At 37.4% G+C, this 26,480-nt stretch overlaps 1 protein-coding gene across 1 annotated transcript; it reads left to right on the top strand.

The window, feature by feature from the left end:
* Positions 1–16,124: 16,124 nt before the first annotated feature.
* LOC114178174 (uncharacterized) lies at positions 16,125–19,515 on the top strand. Its single transcript, XM_028063929.2, has 3 exons — positions 16,125–16,827; positions 17,453–17,604; positions 17,729–19,515. Exons 2-3 carry the CDS (start codon positions 17,460–17,462, stop codon positions 19,162–19,164), a joined length of 1,581 nt encoding a protein of 526 aa, XP_027919730.1. The 5' UTR covers positions 16,125–16,827; positions 17,453–17,459; the 3' UTR covers positions 19,165–19,515.
* Positions 19,516–26,480: the final 6,965 nt, after the last annotated feature.

Below are 26,480 nucleotides of genomic sequence, written 5' to 3'. Positions count from 1 at the left end.
TTCACAGTTTATCACCTATCACTGATCGGATTCATTTTTATATTATTTTAAATGTGAATTATATATATGGTCTTTTATAAAATATAAAAATTATAAAAAAATGTTATCAAATATTAAATATAGAAAATGATTTTTTTTCTCCAATATTAAATATAAAAAACTATAATTATATGAATATTAAATAACAAAATAATAAAAAAGTTAAAATAATTATAAAAAAAGAAAACAATTATCTTAAAATTAAGGTTAAATTATGTTTTTGTTCTATTTTCGTTCTAAAATATTAATTTAGTCTTGTATTTTTATAAGTATCAATTATCAATCATGTTTTTTTGTTAATTTGGATTAAATGACGTTAATGGAACAGTGAGTAGACACGAATATGTCTTCTTAAAGAGTGACTAGGCAAATGAAACTCACAAATAATATTTTAGAATCATCTTTTTCTTTTTCTTTTTTTTAGGGTTTTACTCCAAAGGTTTCTTGCAATCCTTGACCATCACATCACCATGAGAGCAAAATTAGTCGTCTTGCCAATACGAGGTAGAGATCGGTGCTTCACGCGAGCCATCAATCACTCTATTTCTTCCACCCTTGTTTTCTCTCGATCCCCTTCAACCCTTAAGAACTTGGGGAAGAATGTAGCTCCCAAAGTCGTTAATATCAAAGCTGACATTCTCTTGTTTTACTGTGAATTGCTCCTTCTAGGTATTTTGTTTTTAATATTTAGTTTTTTTAGGTCGTAGTTGAATAAAGCTTGGCTGGTTTGGAGAAAGCGAAAAAGGGGGTCTTTAAAGAAGAAGATTCATGGTTGAGTTTTGTTTTGTTGTTTAATAATGGTTGGTGGCTGGTGTTGATTTCGAGTTTTTCGCAAGTTGGTATTGTGACTCTTGTATGAGTCTTCAATCTCCATTTCCCTTCAAATAGGAAACCCCAATTTCGTAGAATCCCCAATGTATGTTCTTAATAAAAAAAACCCTAAAATATGTTTAATTATAAAAGACAATAATCCATATCAATAATTCATTTGAATTATTTTTGCCTAGTCACTGTTTAGAAAGACATAATTATGCATACTGACTATTTTCTTAACGTCGTTTAATCCAATTTAACGAAAAAAAAAGCATGATTTTGATATTATTTTTTAAAAATGAAAACCTAATTGAAACTTACAAAAATAGATGAACCAAATCGATATTTTTAAACGAAAATAGAGACTAAAGACATAATTTAAAAAATTAAATTACAAAATTAAGAAAAAAAAAATAGTACATATTTGTTTAGAGTAAATAATATTGTCAGATTATAAATGTTGTAAAATATATCGATGCCCAATTTATATATTAAAACATTTTTTATTTATATTTTAGGTTTATTATGTTTTTCATTCTTAAATTATCTTAATGTTTTATTTTTAAATTAAATTATAAAGTATTTAGTGTCCAAATTTATTAAAGCTACACAAATATTTTTCTTGACAAAGGACACAGAAATATTTTCTTGTGACAAATAAAATAGATGAAGAAAGTCAGCCATCCATGAAATTACGAGTGGTTATGATGGATTTAAGGAAAGTTGGATAGCTACGGTGTTGAATTGGGTGATGATTTTGATAGGTTCTTATTCCATTGCTATGATTATGTTTTCTAATATTTCGGTTACTACAGTCTTTTACATATATTGCAAGGACAATAACCATGGTGAGATTTCAGAAGAAGAGTTCGGAAATTTATGAAAATTTAAGTAAGAGTCTAAGTTATATTTTGAGTAAAAATAAAACAGTTAAATATTATATAAAGATAAAGACCCATAAACTCATCGTCTTATAATTTTGACAATAATAATGAAATATTAAAAAGTAAAATAATTATAAAAAATAAAAGTAATTATTGTAATGTCCTAAACGAAAATTACTTAACAAAAAAAAATAATAATAGTAACACGCATTTATTATTAAGTATTTTTCCAAAACATGAAAAAATTTAAAACATTTAGTTCAACGCACCAATTATAACACAAGTCCATGGTGTTCAATTATTACAAATATCAACTACTTATAAAATCATTACAAAATAGTCCTTAAACTTCCATGAAGAAAACTAATATAAAACCTCCCATAGTTAGCCTCACTCCGTCTCTAAGCATCCATGTGCTCACTTGCATCCACATTTGCTCCCATGTAACAAATTACATGATTATCGCCAAACACACACAGATAAGGTGAGCTCAAGTACAAGAAAGATAGTCACAACATAAGTAATAAAACAATTCAAAACTATGCCCCATGTTAGCCCCAAATCCTTAATTCCTCAACTTTCAAACTTTATGTTGGACGCCTCTTGATTCTACACCTTTTGATGAGTACACTGATCGGTCTTTGCTGCACGAGTGTCTACTCGCCCCTCCGACTATAGGCCACCACCTAATAGTCCACACACGGGAATAAATTGCCACGACCACAATCCGTGACACCAAATGGAGTTTCCCAAAACGAACTGCAATCCATAGTTGTCCCCAGACTACCAAACTCAATTAGTTATACTAAAGAGGGCAATCTTCTAGAACCCCGCCGTACGAGCCATAATCTCGCACACTCCACTGGACTTCCAAAACCACCAGGCTACAACATCGAGTGGCCACGTGTTACCCCAATACAAGTTACACTCATAATTTGGCCCCCAGCAAAGTATCACATCAAGACCTTTATCCAAGCCGTGTAGAATTATCCTCACAGTCCAATTCAGCACCCCAAACCGCCTAATGCATCACACACGTCGCCTAACGCTGTTTGGTTCCAGACCACTTGTTGGTAGCTATTGCTTGGCAGTTCAATCCACACTGCCAAACGCTACACCAGTAATGCAAAATTACTGGTTTATGCATCTCCAAAACATATGTCCAAATGAACCAACACTCAAGGAGCATAAATTCCAATGTGTGTTTTGTGTGTGTGTTGTGTGTGTGTGTGCGTGTGTGAACAGAACCCACAAAAGTGCATGCAGACGGCACATAATGTAACCACGACGTGCACAAGAATGAGGAACAACACCAGCAGACCTAGGGTTCTTCTTCGCCAAAGCGCCAAGATGATAATATAGTGAGGAATGGGTAACGAGGACTGTACCCCGCAGTCCACTGATACATAAATACTTCATGCGAATTGGAATCATAACGTAACCATGCGAAAAGACCACAACAACACTCACGACCCCTACAACAGTCATTTTCACTCTTCCAACCCATTCCACTATAGAAGACATAACAACAAATTGCGGGCCTCGAAACATTGTCGTTGATGTCCATAAACTTTCCCGTCAGCCACTCTCTCACCATTCACAGATTTGCGTTACAACTTGCGCACCCTTATTCCACCATCAACATCAGAAATGCGAGTGCAATGCCTCTATACTAAATCACTAGAAGTTCGTTCGAAACCTTTACCAACATCCCCACGAAACCTAGTGTATACCAAGCCCTATAATTTATACCCACACAGAAAATACTATGCACTCATAAAATTTAGAGAAATATGAGAAAAGAGAAGACTCACCACGCACCAGCCCAAAACGAAAAACATAACACACACCATCGAATCACATAAATAAGAAACAAACGACACAACCATACTCATAATATGTAAGCATTAAACTTCATCCATCAATCACCAAAACAACAAAGGAATGAGACCAAATGCTAATTTTAAACCATAAAAGAGAAAAGAACAAATTCAGCTTCCCCTAACCTGGAAATCTTGCTAAAAGTGCTTCAATATCCTTCTTCTTTGCTCCCACGTTGAACCCCACACCAGTGCAGGAAGGGCTTTTGGCAGCAGTTGTTTTTTATGTTCTGCACCGGTTCTCGAACCGAAGCATATTGGGGCGAGGCCATAGATCCACGTTTATGCTTCGGTTATCCTAGAAACCGAGGCCATAGAGTCTCTAAATTTTTAGAGATTCACCGTAGCGAACCTCACCACCGTTCGCCGTAAACGAACCTCACCACCATTTCGCCACGAACTCCACTACAGCAAACCTCACCACCGTTTGAAACCTTAATCGTGAGAGATCACTACGTTGCCTCCATCTTCAACGCAAAAGTAATCCATATCGCGCCTAACAGAAGAATGCGAGTCATCTGCCACCAACATGAAACCCTAAAGCACGAGTGAGGCACTGGAACGAACCAGAGTTCCTCCACAGCAGCACCTTCGAACCTTCATCGGAGCAACCGCATCAGACCATTGCGGCAACAACCCCTGAACTGCGTAGGACCTCATTCTTCTCCGCCACGAACACGAACTTGCTGGAACGAACCCACCTTCCTGCACCATTGACGTATAGCCACAACGTCGCAACAAAGTGGCATAGAGCAGTGACAACCTTCATCGGAGAACAATGGTGGTTGTGGTGGACGGTGGCACAATGGTGCGACGGAGTGTGGTGGAGTTCGCGTAGAGAGGGACAACAACTTCGAGTTTGGGATGAAGATGAACAGTGTTGGGTTCACGAATTTGAAACCCTAAATAAGGGATATGGTCTCGGTTCAATTAATAACTGAGGCATAAAGTGGAATAGGCCTCGGTCCTATTCCACCCGAGGTCAAAGCCTCTGCTGTTAATGGTAATTTTGAAAATTTGGAGAACTTTGACATGTTATAGGCCTCGGTTGAGTGATAACCGAAGCATAAAAGCCCTTATAGGCTTCGGTTGGATTGGGACCCGAGGCAAAAGAGTTCGAAAATTTTCAAAAATGCCACCGCGTCCTTATAGGCTTCGATTCCGCAATAACCGAGGCCTATAAGGCGATGTAAAAACACGATTCTGCACTCTATTGAGTCCTTCTTCTAGCTGTCTCAAACTCTCCTCACTCAATTTTCTTGTCTGCATCCAGGTTCATAAACTCTCCTCACTCAATTCTCTTGTCTGCGTCCAGGTTCATAGTACTTACATTCAACTCTTCATATTCTCAAATTCTTTCCCAAGGCATAAAAAAATAACATGTTATGAATTCACTCTAACCAAGGTTTGAACTCACCACCATGTAATTACCAATCCAATGCACAACCATCAAGCCAATTCGTGTTTCTTGAAAATTTCTATACATGCATACACATCATAACTCCACTTGAGCTACACAGGACTCAAACCTAAGTTCTTTCAACATGACTAAGTACTCTCAACCACTTAAGCTAGTACTATTCCACGTCATAACTCCAAGTATTAAATGCCATAAATACTCCCACTACCCACATTTATTAAATAATTATTTATTTAATTATTTAAATTCCTCAAATCTTACAATTATCTTATGAAACGAAAAAAACTTTAATACATATTCTTTAGAGTATATAATAATGTAAAAATATAAATATTACAAATACTATAAGAAAATGTTTTATTAATAACCAATTTTAGTGACCAAAAGTTATTAGTCACTGTAGTGACTAATTTAGATACCAATTTAAAAAATTAAAAAATATTGGTTACTAAAATAGGCACTATTATGAATAAAAAATGGGTTAAGTATGTTTTTAGTCCCTGAACTTTGGCCAAAAATTGGAATTCGTCCCTAGTTGAAACTTTGATAAATTTTAGTCCTTAAACTTTAAAAATGAATGAATATAGTCCTTTTAACCCAATTATGTTGTCTTTTTTCAACATGTCGAATGTGTTTCATGTTAATATTGGAGTTGTTTACGCCGTTTGACACATTCTCGGCTCAATATTTACTAAGAAATGCGATTGAAACCTAAAAAAAAGTTAACAAAATTGGGTTAAAAGGACTATATTCATTCATTTTTAAAGTTTAGGGACCAAAATTTATCAAAGTTTCGGCCAGGGACGAATTCTAATTTTGGGTCAAAGTTCAGGGACTAAAAACATACTTAACCCATAAAAAATCATAACCGATTTCTAAATTGGTTTCTAAAATTTAGCTACCAAAGTTTTAGTTACCAAAAGAAATTATCCATTAAACATTAACTACCAAGGTTTTTACTACCAAAGGAATTTATTTCTAAATTAGTCTCTAATTAATTAGTGACCAAATTAGCGACCAATTATAATTTTTTATTTATAATAATGACTATTTTAGTAACCAATAATTTTTTATTTTGTAAATTGGTACCTAAATTGATCGCTATAGTGGCTAATAACTTTTGGTCACTAAAATTGGTTGCTAATAAGACATTTTCTTGTAGTGAAAGAGGGATGAAAAATAACTCGTCTTTGTAAGCATTGTTCAAATTTATTACCGTTTTGAAAAAAATCTTTGTGTGTGTATATATTTGTCTCGTTCCCATTTCCATATTCGTCCCAATATTCATCCTTGTTCTCATCCTTGTCCTAATATATATACACACACACGCATATGTTTTTACCGAAAAAGAGTGTGGGTCCTCCAAAGGGATGTGGATAGACTGGATTTTTGATATGTGAATAAAACCAGAGGAAATTCCACTTACAAAAGATTCTCTGATGCTCAAGTTAGATCTCTCTCTTACACACACAAGTGTTGAATAACGATTCTATTTAACTTAATGTACCTTAATTTAAAGGTAAACCTTGTGGGTAGCATTTAAGGTCTCTATCTGACGAAGTTAAAAATAAAAATAGTAAGCATATCTCAAATCTTGGGGCATAAAGAAGAGTGGTGAATAGAATTCTATTATTAGTTCATGGTCAAATATCAAAAAAGTAAATTTAATGACTTCAGAAAATGAATCTTGAGATATTGGTGATAGAAGATGTTAGATAGATTCTTCTAATAAAATACTCACCATGAACTGGTTTATGCTCAATAGTATCAAATTAATCCCAAAATTTCTATTAATCCCTAATGAACCCATACCCCAATTCATGATAAAATAGATTCCGTAAGTGTACCTGAATTTGCCATTGAAAATTATATGGATTTTCATATTGACAACATGTATATGATATTCCAAATGTAGATGGCCTTAGGTACTTCTACCTTGGTTGGTAGGGATTTATACTTCTACCTTAATTGGTAGGGGTTTATACTTCTATCCCGTTTGATAAAAAATTATAAATGAAGAGCACAAAATAGAACACACAAACTATGTAATATATAATTTTGTACAGAAATAACAATAGAATATAAAAGCGTGTGATTAACCATAATTATTTTATTAGAAATTTTTTTCATAAATTAAACAAGTTAGTATAAAGACAAAATATGTAGACCAAGATCATATGGTAATCAAACAATTAGGATTAGAAAAATACTAACACATATACATATAAAGAAAAATGAGCTAACAGAGTCTCATGCAGATAATCAGGTTGCAATTAGAATAACAAATAATTTTATGTTTACTTTTGTTTTTGTCTTATGTTCTTGGTGAACCAAGATGTACTTGAAATCACACATGTCCACTAGCCATCTTACTCTTCATGTCGATATGTCCTCTTCCAGTGTGACTTGGATGTCCTCGACGAGGGAGCCTGTAAAGATACTCCAACATTCAAGTCAATAATTCGTTGTTAATAGGAATCTAGTAATAAATGAATCTATTGACATACCTCGTTAACAATGACTATTTATAATACCTACATGGGCATTGTTTCCTAGGCCTAGGGTTTATAGGTTTGCCTTGTTTCAAGGTTTCCTCATTTGCTTAATTATAATTAATTCACTATTATTTGGTTTTGGTTTATGGTGCTACCTACGTGGATATTTGAGTGTCTTATCCCACTGTAATGTTGGCTGAGGTGTCCTTGGCCCTCTGATTCATGTTGACATGTAGATCGCGGTGTCCTTATTCTTAGCCTACTAGTACATCTTAGTTCTTGTGTTGTACTTCATACAACACAAGTAACAAAAAAACACACACAAGATATTTCCAAATTTCTAAAATAAATAGTGTAATAATATCATTCAAATAACATATCTTTAAGTTCCTCTATCTTATCTTTGAGTGTGGGCACTCTTTTGGTGTGGCTAAAGTTAGCATTGGCAATTAGTATTTGTGTTAGAAGGTTGTTTGCCTTTCCTAGAGTGACAAAGAGGTCGATATGTAAGGCTTTCTCCAAGACTCGAGATCTGGGAGCATTTAGCGACAAGGTGTATATAGCGAACTAGGGTGCCTTTGATGGTAGAAGCTGAGGCACTCCCTTGTGGGTTCCATCCTTCTCATGTTCTTTTTTAAGGTACTACTATCAGCCTTGGTTTTGTTCTTGAACACTTTTAACTCCTTTAACTCCTTCAACTGCATGTATTTGGCGATTCTCTGCCGCAATTCGTCCATATCCACATTAGGCCTCTTACACAAGCTATCAACGAAGGGCATGTCTGCAATGTTGTCATTAGTTATGAAGAGCAACCTCAGGATTGAGGTTTTTTATGCTAAGGGCTATCTTGCCAAATCATTCAATGAATGTTCGCAATGATTCTCCTTTCTCATATTGTATGTTAACCAGGGATATAGATATGAGATGATGAGGCCTGCTCGTGGGGAACTGAATCCCAAAACGGGTGATGAGCGTTTCAAAACAATTTATAGAGAAAGGCGAGAGGTTTGTGAACCAACTTAGAGTTGTGCCATTAAGAGAAGTGGGGAACACTCTGTATAGAACCGCTTTGTTAATGGTATGCAGGTTGACTTAAGTAAAGTAGACTTATATATATGCTCATCAAGGTCAGTTGTGCCATCATGTATATCAATAGTAAATGTCTTCTAGTTTGGTGGGAGGGGTGTTTCCATGATACCATCCATAAACGTGTGTCTCCTAACAAGCATTATAAAAGTGTTAGTTGTACCATTGGTGTGTTGGTTTGTCATATGTGTACTCTCTTCTATGTTCCAAGGTAGGGACATTATATTTGTCTTACTTGGCCAAGGTTGGTTTCCTCCCCCTTTATGCCTCATATTCCCTCAACTTCCTCTTCATCTTGGTGTTTCCTGCCTTCGATGTTTCCATCTCCTCAACACTGTGTTTTTTCAACTCAATTAACTTCATCTACAATTCCACAATCATCGCCATCTGATTTGAAACATTGTGAGTAACTACGAGCACTTCACGTCTGTTACTCGCCATGTTTCTTGTGAACACCATGTATAAAGATGCAACTTAGTCCATGGTGGTGCCAAATGTTCTTACTAGACTGAGATGTACCCGCAATCACACGTGTCCACTAGCCTTCTCACTCTTCAAGTTGACATGTTCTTAGCATCGCTATGTTGATGCGTCCTCTTCCAGTTGAACTGGATGTCCTCAACATGAGAGCACACAAAGATACTCCAATCACTTGTTGTGAATAGGAATTTAGTAACAAATGTATATGTTGGCATACATTGTGAACAATGACTATATATAGTACCTACATGGGCCTTGTTTCTTGGGCTTGGGGTCTATACCTTGTTTTAGGATTTCCCAACTTAATTACCTTTAATCCGCTATTATTTGGTTGTGGTTTATTATGCTGCGTACGTGGATATTTGAGTGTCGTATCTCCTATTATAATGTTGGTCACAAGGTGTCATTGACTCTCTAATTCATGCTGACATGTAGGTCGGGGTGTCCTCCTCCTCGACCTACTAGTACATCTTAGTTCTTGCATTGTACTTCGTATAATACAAGTAAGAAAAACAAAAAGCACAAGATATTCCCAAATTTCTAAAATAAATAGTTCAATAACCTCATTCATCATAGTTAGTCTTTTATTTGATACTTCAAAGGGGCATGAAAAGAGTTTTTGTGAGCCCCATGGTGGCAGTTAATGTTCTTACTAGAAAAAAGTGTGAGTCTCCTGAGGTAACATGGATAGACAAGATCATTGATCTATGAATAAAATCAAAGGAAGATCCACATGTCACATTGTTCAACACTTAAGTCAGAAAGAACATATGAATCCTTCATATTTATAGGCATGCTTCGATGTCGATAGTTAAGGTAATTAATTAATATATCATTGTTTGACAAATTATGTTTTAGCAATATTATTGATTAATAGATTATACACCATTTAATTTATTGTTTCTAGACGTGTATATCAATTATCAGATTTAATGAGATTTCTGACATAATATGTTCATAATTATTTTTACTATGGTGTAATATTTTATGATACACTATAATCGTATTTACTACAAAAATATATATATATATATATATATATATATATATATATGATATTATAAGAATATTATATTTATTTAATATAATTCTCCATCTTGGATATAGGAGAAGTAATATATATATATATATATATATATATATATATATATATATATATATATAAATTTTCATATTCATTAATTTCACTCATATTTCCAAAATATCATTTCTTTTATCATAATATTGATTATGTATTTTTCTTTCTTTTATGCTCATGTGGTGTATTATAAATTTTAATTAATCAAATAGATTTTATATCTTACATTTGATTATTTATTTTATATTTTTATATTTTTTCATAAGAATGTTTGATTTCGAATTTTAAGTGTTTATTTGCGTAAATCTTTCACTTAAGGTAAAAATTGATTTTCTTTATTTTTTCATATATTTATAGTACTTTTCATCCTATTTTTTTTACTTCTTTTTAATATTTTTATCTTTTTTATTTTTATAATTTTTTATATGATCAATTTATTTTCTAACTCATTCTATTTTAACTTTACTACCACATTTGTAAAAAAATGTTTCATATGTTATTGTGATAAATTTTGTTTACAACACCATCGTACATAATTGAAATTTCAAGAATGAAATATTTATATTTAAATCTAAAAATTATTATTACGTTAATATTTATTCTCCATACGATTTTATTGCAATAGTGTATTATAATATTTATTGATGTACGAAAAATGACATTTTATTATGTTTAGAGAAAATAAGAAAAATAATTTAAAATATTTGTCAACTTAAAATACGTTTTTTTATAATAGTGTGTACGTCTTTTTTTTTATAATATTGTGTTTCATTTAGGGTAACTTTGGGAATTTTTACTTCTCTATAAAAGAAAAATAATTAATTAATTAATATTAAAATGATGAAAAAAATAATATAAGTATGAATACAAATATATTTGTTATTCAATAAAGATGAATATAAGACAGAAATTTTATATCCATTAAATTTGGAATAAAAATAAACATAAAATTTTACTTTAAAAATTAAGATGAAATATTAAAACTCATCCTTAAAAAGAAAGCAAGGCTTACACGTCTAAAAGTGTGAATGTAAGACCTGCTGCACACATTACAATTAAATCCTCCTGAGTTTCCCAGGAAGTGATTTTGTCATCTTTATATCCAAGACATTAATTTTATCTATTATCTACTTTCAAACCCGTTTAAGGGTTAATTATGTTTTTCGTCCCTCACCTATTGCTAATTTTTGGTTGTAGTCTCTCACCTAACGTTTGCACTATTTCAGTCCTTGACGTTTTGAATTGGATGGAATTAGTCCTCAATTTTAAACTCCGTTAATTTCAATTGACACCTGTCAAATGGAATGGCACGGATCCGATTCTCAGTTAACTTAAATTTTTTTTGCATATGATTATTTTTTGATAACGTGTGAGGGTTTGCCTTCTTCTTCAAAGTATATGGCCACCACAGACAACCACCACAACACCCACCATAGGCGTGCCTCGCCGGCGTTGGCATAAACCGATTTATAATCATAATTTGTTCGTAAAATGTTCGCCGGCGTTCGTATTTAGGGCTCAGCTTCTTCATGTTTCTGGCGACGCTGGCAAACAACTCGGTGCCGGCGCTACAGGGAAAGGTGCGCATGCTATCGCTGCGGGCGGTGGAGGCGGCGGAGGAGCTGCGCCAGATGAAGTCGCGGCCGCAGGAGGACTTGAAGGCGAACGCTCGAGTGGTGGAGATCTTCACGTCGCACCGGAACGCGTGGCAGGCGGAGGAGAAGCGTCTAGTGCAGCAGATCGCGCGCCTGCGGGGCGCGTGGCGGAGCTGGAGGAGTGCGTGGCGCATGCGGAGAAGGAGGTGGGGGAGCGGGACGAGATGATTGGGTTCATGTCGAGGAGGATAGAGGAGGAGGGATTGGGTGGGAGGGAGCACTACAGGAAGAAGAGTCGGGAGTGGTTTCAGAAGGAGGTGGAGGAGGAGGAATTGGTGGGGTCCACTAGGAGTTTGGAGGAGGAGGTTGAGGTTATTTTTTGTCCCTCCTTTAAAGCTTAGCACCTGCCACAACACAAAACATGTATGAATCAAAAGAAGAACCACAAAACACTTGGGGCTGCAACTGCTGGAGAGGAACCTTGCAGAGTTGGTGCAGACGTGGATGGTGGCTGCCTGTGTGAGGGCTGCGTTTCCGGAGGAGTGGCTGCCGGCGACTCGGTGACGTGTAGTGTTCATGAATATACACGGTGCAGCAGCGGGTTCATGGTGCAGAAGTGGGTTCATGGTGCAGCAGTATGATTTGGTTTGCATGGGTTCATGCGGTGGTTCTTTTATTTTATTTTTTTTCCTCTTTTGGCTTACCTTTTATAATAAACTGCAGAGGGCATGTTCATGGGGTGCAATGGAATTCACGGATTCCTTTCGGGCAGTATGATTTGGTTTTGTTATTGGAGAATTGCATGGGTTGGTTTAGTTTTCTTCACTTTGTGGGAGGAGAGTGGGTTCTTATAATTCTTTTCTCTTTCTTCCTTATTTTATTTCAGGTGAAGTTGTGGTCTGCATGTGTACTATGGTGAAGTGTTGAATGTGTGGGTATTATCCCACTTCTTTTAGAATCTTTCTCTCTCTTTTCTCTTTCCATTAAGGCCATCCGTGAATGCATAAGGTGGTGGAGCCCACGTGTTGATTTTTGTCACTTTTAAGTCAACTGAGAACCGGATCCGTGCCATTCTATTTGACAGATATCAATTGAAATTAACGGAGTTTAAAATTGAGGACTAATTCCATCCAATTCAAAACGTCAAGGACTGAAATAGTGCAAACGTTAGGTGAGGGACTAAAACCAAAAATTAGCAATAGGTGAGGGAGAAAAACATAATTAACCCGTTTAAATATAGGTTGACTTTTTCGCCACCTTTATCTGTCTAACCAATTTGTTAGGTTTAGTATTCTTACGTATTTTTCTTTTTGGAAGACTATTGAAAATTTTCCACCGACGCAAATAATAATATTGTATTAATATTCCACAATCTAAATAAAATTATTAGTATATTGCAACAGAAGAATATGTATATTGAAAATTTCAAAGTTCTGTATCTATTATTTTAAAAAAGAATTTATATGAATATTTGTGGTTTGTCTAAAATCCTTTTGTAAAGTTTTTCTACGGGTTAATCTACAATTTTTCTCTCACTAAAAAACCTGGTATTTAGTTACGGAAATTTTCTATATATTTTCCTCTGCTAGATCTGTATGCTGCATTTTCTTTATCTATATATAAAATTACCTATGGATATATCGTAAGAAAATTACCTGTGTATTTTTTTTCACGGAAATTCACGGACGTTGCTATGAAAAACAAATCTACATTTATTGTAGATAAATTCGTTAAAAATTCCTTGCGAGTTTCAAAATCAACCAGAAATTAATTATCTGTAAAATTACGTGGAAATAAAAATATGTAGGAGAGCTAAAATTATGACAAAATCATTTTAATAGGGTTTAATTGATGTTACTACAAAAAAAAAGGATAACGTTAAATGATAAATAGTGTCAGAAATGTTTTAAATTACAGTTACCATAAGAGTAAGAATGTTAATTCCTTGTCATTAATTTTTGAGGGTGAACAAACACCAATAAGTTGTCCCTTAGGATTTATGGCTTTTTTATATATATATTTTTGTAAGGTCCTATAAAATGATGTTTTAAAAATGATAGTGATTTAAAAATAGTAAGACTCGATTATTTTAATATGAAAAGATTTTAGTATAAATAGAATTGTTATAAACAAGTTTCATTATTTTAAAACATACGATCTCTCTAGAAATTACTTTTCTAGAGTCTTCTGATTTCTCTCTAGAGGTTCTGTCTCTTTGGTCGTCTGATTGAAGAACCGAGACCGTAGGATTGATCCTCTCGGCGAGCTCTTCAAATTGGACCGATCAGTTTCTCCGTTCGCGTAAATTAAGTTTTCTCTCTCTTTTTAGTCTTTTTCTATTTTTTGTTGCATGCAAGCCCTTTTCCGCTTGCATGCGACGTTTTAATCATCAGTACGAGTCTCTGCTGATCAGTGATCATAACGGTATGTCCTGATCGTTCTTGTGATGTTTCTATGTGTAGATAGAGCATCCTGTAGAGTTAGAGGTGTTGACATTTTTAAGGCGTTGACGTTTATAAAACTGTCTAAACAGGATAACAGGTAAGGGAAGCTAACTGTTTTACTTGAATTCGTATAGAAATTATTCTGATGACTTTGAATTGCATGATTGATTGTTGTATGAGTGCTTGAACTGTGTAATTGAGTGTATGCTTGGATTGTGCTAGATTTCTTTACTGTTGCATGTGAGAATAGATTGGGAATTTGGTATTTTTGCCTAAGCGAGCAGCTCTCGCCTGAGCGAAAACACCAGAAACTTATCCCCTGTTTCTGTGCGAGATCTCGCCTAGGCGAGCCAGTCTCGCTTGAGCGAGAGTCACTCTCGTCTAAGCGAGACAGCTTAGCCTGAGCGAGAATTCGCCCAGCAGAGTTTGGGTTGTTCTCTGTTTCGAGTCTCGCTCAGGCGAGAATGACCCGCCTAAGCGAGAGAGCCCTTTCGCCTGGGCGAGACCTTCCAACTTGGGCGAGAACCTCTGTAGCTGAGTGTTATTTCTCTGTTTCTAATGGATGAAGCTATGTTTAAATGTTAAAATGTGAACTTAGTTACGATATGCATAAATTGTTATGACTGATAATATGTGTGGTGAAATTGCATGAAGTTAGAATATGAGAAGAAGTGTTGAACTAGGATTTCAAGGGAAATTCTAAGAGGAATGTTTTAGTGTATGTAAAGACATAAAGACTAAGTTTTTGTTGGTATCCTGACGCTCCTATAACCATTAAGGCTCATGTAAAGCATAATGGATTATGTCAGGAGGAGTAGCAGGAGGTCCTAGTCTGTGGACCCGATTCAGTCACAGACGTGAACGGGACTTACCTTGGGAGTGGTTGAGTGATAACCCCTTGTGTCCAAACTCTGGAGAGTTTGAGAACCGTCACAGGTGCAAGCCACCAAGAGATCCGATGTCGCTTACATAATCCGGATATTGAGTCTAGAGTCATGTATATGTGTTGTGGTGGTCTATATGATTCTGGTGATAAAGAGAAAGATTGCATGATTTCTGTTTATAATTGAACTGCATGATTCCTTTAATCATATTAGCTTACCCTTGCTTTTTGTGTTCCTGTCTTGTGCTGTATGTTTCCTTTTGCGATGATCACCTATTCGGTGGGAGCAGATGTGGTTGCAGTGTCAAAGACACTTCTGGAGGATGAAGAGCCATCGTTTTAGGGCTGAGGAGGAGGTTTTCAGTGGGAGCTTTAGCAGTGGTCAGTTTAAGTATAGAGTTTATTAGTTTAGTTTCAGTGTATAAGTGATATATTTTTATAGTCATATCTTTTGTAAGACTGTATCAATATATTGTGTATACTGAATTATCTGTTTTGGAACTATGATGAAACTCCCTATTTTTATTAGCTTTAAGCTACTGAAATTGGAATGTTACATATGTATTATTTTGAAACTAAATAAAATTAAAAAGTATAAAGATTTTTTTTGGGGTTATTGTTCAATTATTTTCCGTTCCGAGACAATTTCTTAGTTTATAGTACGGAGTTGATTTTTTATCAAAAAAAAATAGAGATAAAAAATAAAATAAATAATTGGATGAATAAAAAAATATTATACGAATATAATATATACTGTTGTGTAAAGAAAATCTTCTTAAAAGAAAATCTCACCCTCCACTTTAATTACCTTATTCCTTGAGTATACAAATAATTGTTTTCACCAATTAATCAAGTTTTCAAAAAGAAAATCTAAAATAAATTTTTATAACAATTCTGACCTTTTGAATTTTTTCTTTTTCCTCTAAGGAAAAGGGGTGTAATTAGAGTTTAATACTGGGCAGTTTTTGCGGCTCGGTTGTTTGAGGCCCAACCCAAGAGAGTATTTCAGCCCGACATTCATATCCGACCATGTCGTAATGAAAAGCACGAACCGTACCTGGCTCTTCGTCGCCGTCTTCCTTCGATCTTCTCCCTTTCGATCTTCCATTTCCTTTTAATTATTGCTTCTAATTCTTCAATCGAATACCTATTTCGTTTAATTCCCGAAACCTTCTTCCGTTTGATTCCGAAATTGCGACCCTTTTATCAATCCCTGTCGTGGTCTAGGGTTAGGGTTTCGATTAGTTTTTTTAAGGTCACACGATCGCTGTATTTCCTTGTGTATTTCCCAAAACTACTGGTTTTGGTTCTTATTCGCTTGGTATTTCCTCCCAATTCGAGATAATTTCTGAACTTGTTGACGAGTCTAGGGTTTCGAACCGGTCAATTTTAGGGTTTTCTGATATTTCAATTTCTGGTGCGTTTTTCTGTAAATTACTTGAGGGGTTCGATTGCTTCTCATACCCGACGAAATTGTAGTAGTCGAATTGTTTTCAATTTAATAATATTCGGAGAGAGTCAAGAATCTAGGGTTAGGTTTGAAATACAATCTGTTCCTATTGTAATTGGTGAAATTTAATTGGGGGATACGCCTTTTGGCATCAAGTGACGACGTTTTCTGTGTAATTCCGCATCCAATTAGGCTTTTGATTTTCGTTTGACCCTAAACTGTTCTCCCAAGTGCTGCGTTGTCCGGTGGTCTTGAGTTTGAATTTGAAATAATTAACAAGGTGAGAATGATTTGTTTCATCCCTGCTTTATTGTCGTTATGTATTTCCTTAGGCTTAAAATTCATTTGTTTTCATTTAATTTGTACGTAAGTTTCCTTTTCATATGCTGCTGTGCCTTTAGTGTGGTAATTTCACGATAATGATTAGCACATGATGCTTTGTCCTGTAAATGTGATATAATTCTGTGCCGAAGTTTAAAGAAATGCTGATGATAAAATGCTATGACTGGTGGTTTTCATCGTATATATTATTTTAGTAAGTTCTTCTAAGTTTTTTTTTGATGAAAATTAAAAAAGTAGAGATATGTATTGAGCTTGATACACCTATCGGCAGGTGACAGTAATGGAAATTCTAGCTCCTTCATATTGCTTATTAGCTTTAGTTATTGATTCTTTCAAATTGGAACAATTCTCTCAATCTTTTGTGGTGAACATATTTGTAGATGGTTAATGTTCACAAATCTTAGCTAACAATTGTGATATATTTTTCTTTCCATCTCAACATATATACTCTGAGCATTAGTGCAAACATTCCCCTCTGAATACAATGTCATTTGTGCATGAAATGCCTTTATTTCTGTGGTAAATTTGTTTTCTAATTCGAACCTTTGATTACTGCATAGCAGAATCAGAATGGGGTATAAGAGGTGTCTTGAGGCTAATGAACTTGAGGATCTTTCTTTGAACAAAGCAAAACGTTTTGAAAGCAACAATGAACCGGTTTCATTAGATGATATTGTTACACCTAATAAGGCCTTTGCAAAGACAGTTATTACAGGTACATGCTTTTGTTTTAATTTATTTTCATATTTTTTAAACATAATTTAGGCTGTAATTTGCCTGATTGAAAACTGTCTGATAGTGGATGCGTTATAAAGAATATTCTTCATTTGGGTACATAGGTGGTGGTGAAGATGACTTTTACAATATTCAATGGTATGACCCACTTGAAATAAATGCTGCCAAGGGATCTCCGTATGCTGGTGACAAGAATGTTCAAACCAGCGGTCATTTCAGCAGTTGTTCTGGTGAGGATGATACTGGTTCTGGGGCTACATCATTATCATCTGCTTCGTCAGATTGTCTGGAATTTGATATTCCCCAGAAAGCATTTGTTCCTTTGGATGATGATTATTTGGGCTTTGATTGCTCACCTAGAAAATCAGTTCCCATTGGTCCAAATCACCAAGCTACCATTCCTGTTTGGGCGGGCAAATATAATTATGACAGTCCCTCCTCTGGCTTAGTATCAGCCAATACTGTTGATGAAGATGAAGAGAGACTCGATGGCATTTCTGTGCTCTCAATGCATGACTCTGGCTCTTATTCTTCACCTAATGAGTGTGGACAAGGCAGGAAAGAGTGTAACTGCCTGGATCGTGGCTCCATTAGATGTGTTAGACAGCATGTAAGGGAAGCACGTGAAAATTTGTTGAAGACTTTTGGGAAAGAGAAATTTGTGAACTTGGGATTTTGTGACATGGGAGAGGATGTTGCACAGCATTGGACTGAAGAGGAAGAAGATATGTTTCATGAGGTTGTCTACACCAATCCTGCATCATTGGGTAGAAACTTTTGGAAACATTTGTCAGTCACTTTTTCTTCTCGAACCAGCATGGAAATAGTCAGCTACTATTTTAATGTTTTTATGCTGCAGAGGAGGGCCACTCAGAACAGGTCCAGGTTTTTGGATATTGATAGTGATGATGATGAATGTAATACAAGAAACCCTGGAATTATTTGTTTTGAAAATTCAGATGATTCTGCCATTGAATCTCTTGGTGATGAAGATGTCAACGTAGAAAATCAAGATAATTATTCTGACGAAGACGATAACAGTGACGATGGAACTGATGATAATGTTCTTGGTTTAACTGGACGTGATATGGGAAACACGACGGAGATAGAGAGTGAGATTGATCAAAGATCATCAAATTGCAAGGTGAACTCACAGGTTGAGTCTTTGAGTAATCATGACGATTATGTCGATGGGTGTGCTAGGATTCTTAACTACGATATTGCTGTCCAGGATGATTCCTGTATGTCCTTTGAGTGTGATGCCAATATGGCGTCGTGCCATTCTCACGGTTTTGGTGATGCTAGTTCTGCTTTGCAAGCTAAGGGATTTAAATGTGATCAGAGTCCGCGTGTGCAAGGAAAACTTGATTTGTCCTGCAACGGGATGGAGCATGGTTATTTGTTGGATCCTTGTGTTACTAAAGACTGGTATCATGATTACACATGTCCTGCTCCAAGTACAGATTTAGACTTCTTACCTACATCCAATTTGATTGAAGAGTTCTTTGGCACCCTTGACAAAAATACTGTCAGTGACTGAGGAATTAACTCTTGTAGTTTTCATGGTACCCGCATGGCAGGTTCAGGATGTTACAGTTACGGACATGTTATTTGAGAGTGCCAGGAGGAGCTACTTAACAGTGTTGGAGGTTTGGTGCCATCTACAGTATCCAAGGTTGAAACGGGATAGCCTTGAATTCTTTATTTCTTTGTTTTATTATTTTCTTTAATGCTAGAGAGAAGAGGGTGAGGGTGAGGGTGAGAGTATATAGGTACACATTTTGTGTTAATTTGTACATACTGTGTTTACCTCACCGCTTCCAAAAAAAAAATTGTATGATATATTGTAAAAAGCCACTTTGAATTTGAATATTATCTCGTATTCTCGCAAGTTTTGCCGTTTGCATTAATGAATAAAATTAATTTTTATTGAATTTGTGCAGCTATATTTTTGTATATCATTTTCTCGAAACAAATTACTTATATTTTTGCTTAATTATAAGAAAGACTGTGTAACATCTATTTAATAGTTGTTATACTACTAAACAAAACATCATATATAATGATAATATAAAGCAGATAATATAAGGAGGTCAATATAGAGTATTAATACAGTCATCCAAAATAACTATAATAATGATAGCTATATTTACAACATCCCAAAAAATAGAATTAAAAGATTTTCAACTCTAAACAAAACATGAGCTAAAACTAACACCAGTTGCCATCTCACTGCTATCCAAGATAGGAGTGAGTATCCTCATATGTATCTTCCTCTGCTCATATAATTAAGTGATTATTGCAAAAGAAGTAACCAAGGAAGCACACAAAACAATAAAAGGGTAAGCTAAAGTGATTAAAAGAATTATACAATTCATTCATAAACATATTATCAACTTTATGCTTCACCAAAATCACTAAATCAAAACCAACACTGAATAGATAGTTGACACTAGACTCAATTATCTGGATCTATGTAAGTGGCATCAGACCTCTTGGTGGTTCGCACTTGTGTGTGGTTTCCAAACTCTGTAGAATCCGGCCTAAAAGGGTTATCATCCAACTACTCACAAGGTAAGTCCCCTTCATGTCTAAAACATGATCAAGTCCAATGACTAGGACCTCCTGCTACTCCTCACGACATAATCCATTCTGCTCTATCTGAGTGTGAATAATTATTGGAGTTTCAAGATACCTCTAATAGTGAGTCCTTATGCCCTTACACACACTAAAAACTTATCCTTTAGAATTTCTCCTTGAAATTCTCAAATCAACAACATCTATCATATTCTAAATCACACATTAAATTCACACCTGTTATCAAACACCATCTCATAGATGCTCATTCTCCTAATTCATGCTTTAGAATTTAAAGTACTCATTCATCCATAACTCATAAAAACTGTTCTTAGGGGACCAAGTTGTACTCCACAAGTCTACTGGACGGCTCTGATGTTGAGTGGTTGGATGAAGTTCTGGTGACGACACAAGTGTGCCTGCAAAAGACACTCCGATACCTAAGTCAGTGCTGATGATATCAGTGGTTTCAGAGAATATTTAATACGTAATCAATGCATAGAACAATGTGCTATTTATATCTTTTTACCTGTGGGTCCTACTTGAAATGGGCTTTTTAGCCCAATATTCCCTTTTTTGGTCATTTCTAAATCCAGGAGAGAAATTACCAGGAGACCCTTTGAGGTTGGTGGTAGTCGTTCGTGGGCTTCCAGTGCCGCTCACCATATACTTGTGGGGGTGAGTTCTGTGTGGGTGCTATTCGGTATTCGGTCATGAGGATCTCCATGGGTGGGTACTTCTTGTCTATCCTAACTATCTAAGCGGTAGTTGGATTCAGGTTGCTTACTTCTCAGACTTTAGTGTAGAGCAAGTAGTTTGGAGAGGAGTGTTTAGTGTAGAGCATGTGATTTGGGGAACTGTTGGTAGTCACATGCTGCAGGGGAGGACATCTAGAATAGGGTACGCGGTGCATGTGGTTGTTGGTGGCTGTATGTTGTGAGAGGTAGTGTTCGGCATAGAGTACACGACCAGAGGTTTGCTTGAGGTCGCATACTTAAGTGTGGTTGGGATAGGGATGTAGAGCTCTGGTGTGGAGTGTGCGACCTAGGGTTGCCGATGGCTGCCTACTAGGGTACGTATGGTTGTCCCTGGTCCGTCGTGTGGTTGGAAAATCAGCCTCCCAGTCTAGAGAAGCGTAGTGACGTAATAAACTTAAGTGGGAACGTGTTCTTTGTGTTGAGGTGGGGCCGCTATCTTTTGCTGCCTGTGCCACTGTCTTTCACGAGCCTTTGGCCGCTATGTTTTAGTAGTTCTGGGCCGCTATCTGTGCTAGCTTTGGCCGATATGTTTTGGCAGTTCTGGGCTGCTATCTTTGATGGCTTTGGCCGATATGTTTTGGCAGTTCTGGGCTGCTATCTTTGATGGCTTTGGCCGATATGTTTTGGCAGTTCTGGGCCATTATCTTTGCTGGCTTTGGCCGTTATGTTTTGTCAGTTCTGGGCCGCTATCTTTCCTTAGCTTGGGCTGCTATGTTTTGTATGCCTTTGGCCGCTATGTTTTGTGTGCCTGTGGCCGCTATGTTTCAGGTGCCTTTGGCCGCTATGTTTTGGCTGTCCTTTGTGTTAGTTGGTAGGATGTCAGGTGTATTGAAACGCTGTGACTATCAGTTGACAGGGTGTCAAGTGAAGGAACATGATTGTTGGTTTTACTTTGTGTTGTCAGGGTGTGTTTTTCGAGGCATTTTTTGGCGGTTGGGCCTTGAGCTTCTAGACTCTGGGGCGAAGATGAAGGGGCGTGAACATGGTCTTTAAATATGGTTTTGCTTATTTGCTTCTTAATCCCAATTTTGGTTTCTGGAGTTCTGTTGTGATTTCTCTAAGTATTGTGGTTTTTGTGCTTCCATTTCTGTCGCGTACCGAGGTATGTCGACTTCTTTTAATGGTTCTAATTTCGGTGATTCTGAAGTTAGTTTTTGGGGTCTTAGGTTAGAGTTCCTTAGCACTTCGTCCGAATCCTTGCATATTGAGGTGGAGAGAGAAGTTCATGATGATACAGTCAATGAACATGCAAAATCACTTTGGCCGAAGAGGGAGGGATATAATTGGGTGGCCGAGGGCGTTAGGGAGTGTTTCTCGAAGTATCGTTGGTCGAGGCTCCTTAGGTCTTGGTTGAATAACATATATTTGTTTGAGAGGGGAGTCGACATGAATGCCGTTTCCATCGAACGGGTGAGTGGGGGTGGAGATTGTGTGTCACGGTCGCGAGGGATTGGAAGATGATTTATTCTATGTTTATGCATACATGTTTATGAAGTTGCATGTCCAGTTGCCTTTTGACGAGTTCACCATGGGGGTATTGCGGAAATCAACGTGGCGCCTACCCAACTTCATCCAAATAGTTGGGGGAGCCTTCAGGCTTTCAGGCTTATTTGCAAGGCGCTGTATTTGATGCCAACTCCCGATAATCTTTTGTATTTCTATGTGATGCGTCCAAGGGATCCAATCTCATGGCTTTTCGTGATTAGCCGTCCTAAGATTGGTTTGTTAGACGGTTTCACTCAATCGTTTAAGAATTTTAAAGATGGTTTATTCCGCGTGCGTATTCTGGCGGCCGTGCAATTATTATATTATGACGATAATAGGCTTCTTAAGTTTCCGTTTTATTGGACTAAGGCACCTGCTCTTCTGGACACAATTTCTAAGGACGTGCTGGACGCTGACAATATGCGAGTGGTGGATGTGCTTGAGAAGTTGCCGACTAGAGTTTCTGGCAAATGGGTTGTTTGCTGTTATTTGACGGATAGTCCTGCCAAAGATTTTTGATATGTTTCTTGCATTTTTGGTTATTGTTGGTGTTGGACTAATCTGAAGAACTTTGTTTTGTGTAGGTGAAATGGCGTATCACGCGAAGAAGATGGGTGGGGAGGTTGATCTTTTCGCCAAGATTCGTGACAAGATGGGGAACATGGCCAAGGCAGAGGGGTAGTCGCAAGCGTCGAATCTGGTTGGCCCAGTTGTGGATACGTATCGTCCCGCTACTGCGAATAGGCTGACTCCTTCTAAAATGAAGGGTGTTGGGAAAGATAGGAAGAGGCTGCGTGCTCTAGCTAAGACCGGGGGAATGGGGTCAAGTGGGTCGAGTAACCCGGAGTTGGGTGGGTTCAAGAAAAGTAAGATCTAGATGAGGAAGGGGGTGGAGATCAAGATGAGTGATGTCGAGATGGGCATGGTGAAGGCAACTGATCCTGGGTTAGTGATGAGGGCGTTGAATGAGTATCTGGCCCGGGGAGTCGTGTTGGGTAGGAGGGTGACGACTATGCTGCAAGAGGAGCTGGGTGCTGGGGACAAAAAGAAATTGGCTGAGGAGATTGCTTTGTTGAAGAGTTTGAGAGAAAGTGACCAACAGTCTTGGGCTGAGGAAAAGAAGAAGTTGGAAGCGAAGGTAAAGAGATTGAAGCTAAGCCTTAATGGTGCCGAGAAGAAGCTGAAGGCTAAACAGGTAGAAATGGACTAGGTTATTGCTGCGAAGGAGATGGCTGCAGAGGAAGTGACAAGCGAGATATATGGGTTACAGCAGGCCGTTTATTCTGAGCATGTGAATGACTTCTAGAAGGCTTTGAGGCAAGCCAACTTCTTATATAAGGAGGTCTCTGTGTCTTGATGTGTATGATAATCACATGCTAGATGTCGCAGAGATTAGCTGCCTAATGGCTGAGCAAGAGGTGATGATGGTGGGGAATGAGGAGACGGTTGTGACGACTCCCTTGGCCAATGCAGATGAGGTGATGCCGGAGGGGGAGGATGGTGAGGAGGATGCCGAGGATGCAGAGGAAGTGGATAAGGAGGCTAACGACGAGGTTGCTGATTAATAGTTAGGTTGTTGGGGGCGAGGTCGCCAAACATTTTGCTTTTTGTTTGTAGTTACTTGGGGCGAGGTCGCCGAACTTTTGCTTTTTATTTTTTGGTTAGATCTGGGTACCATCGTTCGGGTGCCACTTTGTTGTTGGCAGATTGTAGTTATATTTGTAAAGACTTGCTGGTTTTAATGAAACAAAAATGTGTTTCACTTCCTTCTGTTCGATTAGTGCTTAATGAGTGATTGTACGTTGTATTGTTTTACGATCTTTGTTACGTAGGTGTGCAAAATCTCGAATGCTCGTCGCCGGATGCCTAATTATTTTCATTTTTAATTATTTCTGTGCATTCTTGGTGTTATAATGGATGAGGTGGTTTCCTATGTTTCTGGTTGCATTATTTTGTTCACTGTTACTGGTAGCGATGTTTGAGAGTTTTATTATGTCTTGGACTAGCGACTCTTAGACCAAACAAGAGGTAGTTAGTTACGTTCGACCAGCGGCTCTTAGATTAGAGGCTGGGAGGTAGCTAGTTGCGCTCGACCAACAACTCTTAGATTAGAGACTGGGAGATGTTTTTGTTGGATATCGTCCGGCGGCTCTTAGATTAGAGGCCGGGAGGTTGTGCAATTAGTTAAAGAAGTGCTTGTAATAGTTGAACTTTCATTACTGGTAGATGCCTCGTTAAAACCTGTCTGGCCAAAACCCTCCTTACAGAAAAAATGCCAGGTTAGGAAAGAGTACATCTTTGATTACAATGTCGAGTCAATACATGATTTAACTAAAATAAAATTTCAAGTGGGAGACGTTCCAGGTGTTAGGAATTGGTTCTCCTGATAGTCGTTCTAGTCGATATGCGCCGTTGCCTACCTCTTGCAATACGCGAAAAGACCCCTCCCAATTTGGTGAAAATTTGCCGTCATGCTTCCTAGCTTTACTTGCCATCCTCCAAACCAAGTCCCCTTTTGTGGAAGGATCGGGTGTCGAGTTTGGAGTTGTATTTTTTTACTGCTCAAAGTTTGGTTGCCACGTCCTGGATGTGTGCCCGCTCTCTCCTTTCTACAAGTAGGTCGAGGTGCGTGTTCATGCATGCTTCGTTGAGATCGAGTTCGAAGTGCATTTGGCGGAGGGATGGTTCTTCGATTTCTACAGGTATCATTGCATCGGTGCTATAAATCAGGCTGTATGGGGTTTCTTTGGTTCAGGATTGGGGGGTGCATCTGTATGCCTAAATTACTTTCGTGAGTTCTTTTGGCCATTTCCCTTTGGTAACATTGAGTCTTTTCTTTAACTGGTTTAGGATAACCTTGTTCGCGGCTTCTGCTTGGCCGTTAGTTTGCGGGTGTTCAACCGAGCTCATAATGTGTTAGATGTTGAGGTTTGGTAGAACTCTGCGAGGCCCTTGTCATGTATCTTCTGCATGACGTAGGATGCTTTGTCGCTCGTGATGCACCTGAGTAGGGGTTTGCTGAAGCCTCTTCTGTAGAGTTCTCCGGCTATCAGCGTGTATCTTGTCGCTTTCCTGACCCATCCTCTCTCTTGGTTGGCGGGTACTTTGCCTTTTTTGAGGTACGTGATGAAAGGACTCATCCAGGACTCCTTAGTGGTGACCTCGAAACATTCCATTTGTGTTTGTATGGATGAGGTGGTGAGTACTTGCTGTAGCAGGGACCTGTAGCGACCCTTCTTTTTCGTGCTTGCAAGTTTTGACAAGAGGTCGGCTCTGACATTGTCGCTTCTAGGTACATGTTCGATCTTGAACTCTTCTAGTTTCGCCACCAGGTTCATTACTAGGTGGTAGTATTGTGATAGGAGGTCGTCTTTTACTTGGTACTCACTAGTGAGGTGTTTGACGGTGAGCTTGGAATTACTTTTGCATAAAAGGCATTTGGCTTCCATTTCGAGGCGAGGTGCAGTCCTGCCACGATGGCATCATATTTAGCCTGGTTGTTTGAAGTTTTTAAAGTGAAGTTGAGGGATTGTTCAATGAGTACACCGCCTAGACTTTCGAGGATGATGCCTACGTCGGCGCCTCTCGTGTTGGATGATCCGTCAACATGCATGGTCCACCATTCATGCTTGGGTTCTTGGTGTTGTAGGTCATTTGTGAAATCTACCAGGCATTGTGCCTTAATGGGGCCGTGCGGTTCGTACTTGATACTGAATTTAGATAGCTTAACGGACCAAGATGAAAGTCTCCTAGCTAGGTCTGGTTTTTGAAGAATTTTTTGGACAGGGTAGTCCGTTTTGACGATAATTCGGTGTGTTTGGAAGTATGACCTGATGAAGGCGTGACCACCTCCTTAGAAGATCCCTCAAGAAGGATCACTAGAAGCATGTCTAGAGGGGAGTCTTCTATTCCATCACCTTTATCTTTGTTTTGCATTACTTTAGTTTGAATTCCCTAAGTTGGTTTCTAGTTGACTTATTTTGGTTGACTTGTTGACTTTGATCCAAAGTTGACCTTTGACTAAGATTAGATTAAC

Source organism: Vigna unguiculata, chromosome 3 (genome assembly GCF_037176805.1).
Source record: "Vigna unguiculata cultivar grain cowpea cultivar isolate G323 ecotype 2 chromosome 3, ASM3717680v1, whole genome shotgun sequence".
NCBI classification, from domain to species: Eukaryota; Viridiplantae; Streptophyta; class Magnoliopsida; order Fabales; family Fabaceae; genus Vigna; species Vigna unguiculata.
This window is presented reverse-complemented; position numbering and strand designations above follow the sequence as displayed.

What these genes read in the sequence shown, in the direction of transcription:
- LOC114178174 (XM_028063929.2), top strand. Translation starts at nt 17,460, where the DNA reads ATGGGGTATAAGAGGTGTCTTGAGGCTAATGAACTTGAGGATCTTTCT. An exon ending in TGCAAAGACAGTTATTACAG is followed by an intron (nt 17,605 to 17,728) that starts GTACATGCTTTT and finishes TTGGGTACATAG; the next exon opens with GTGGTGGTGAAGATGACTTT.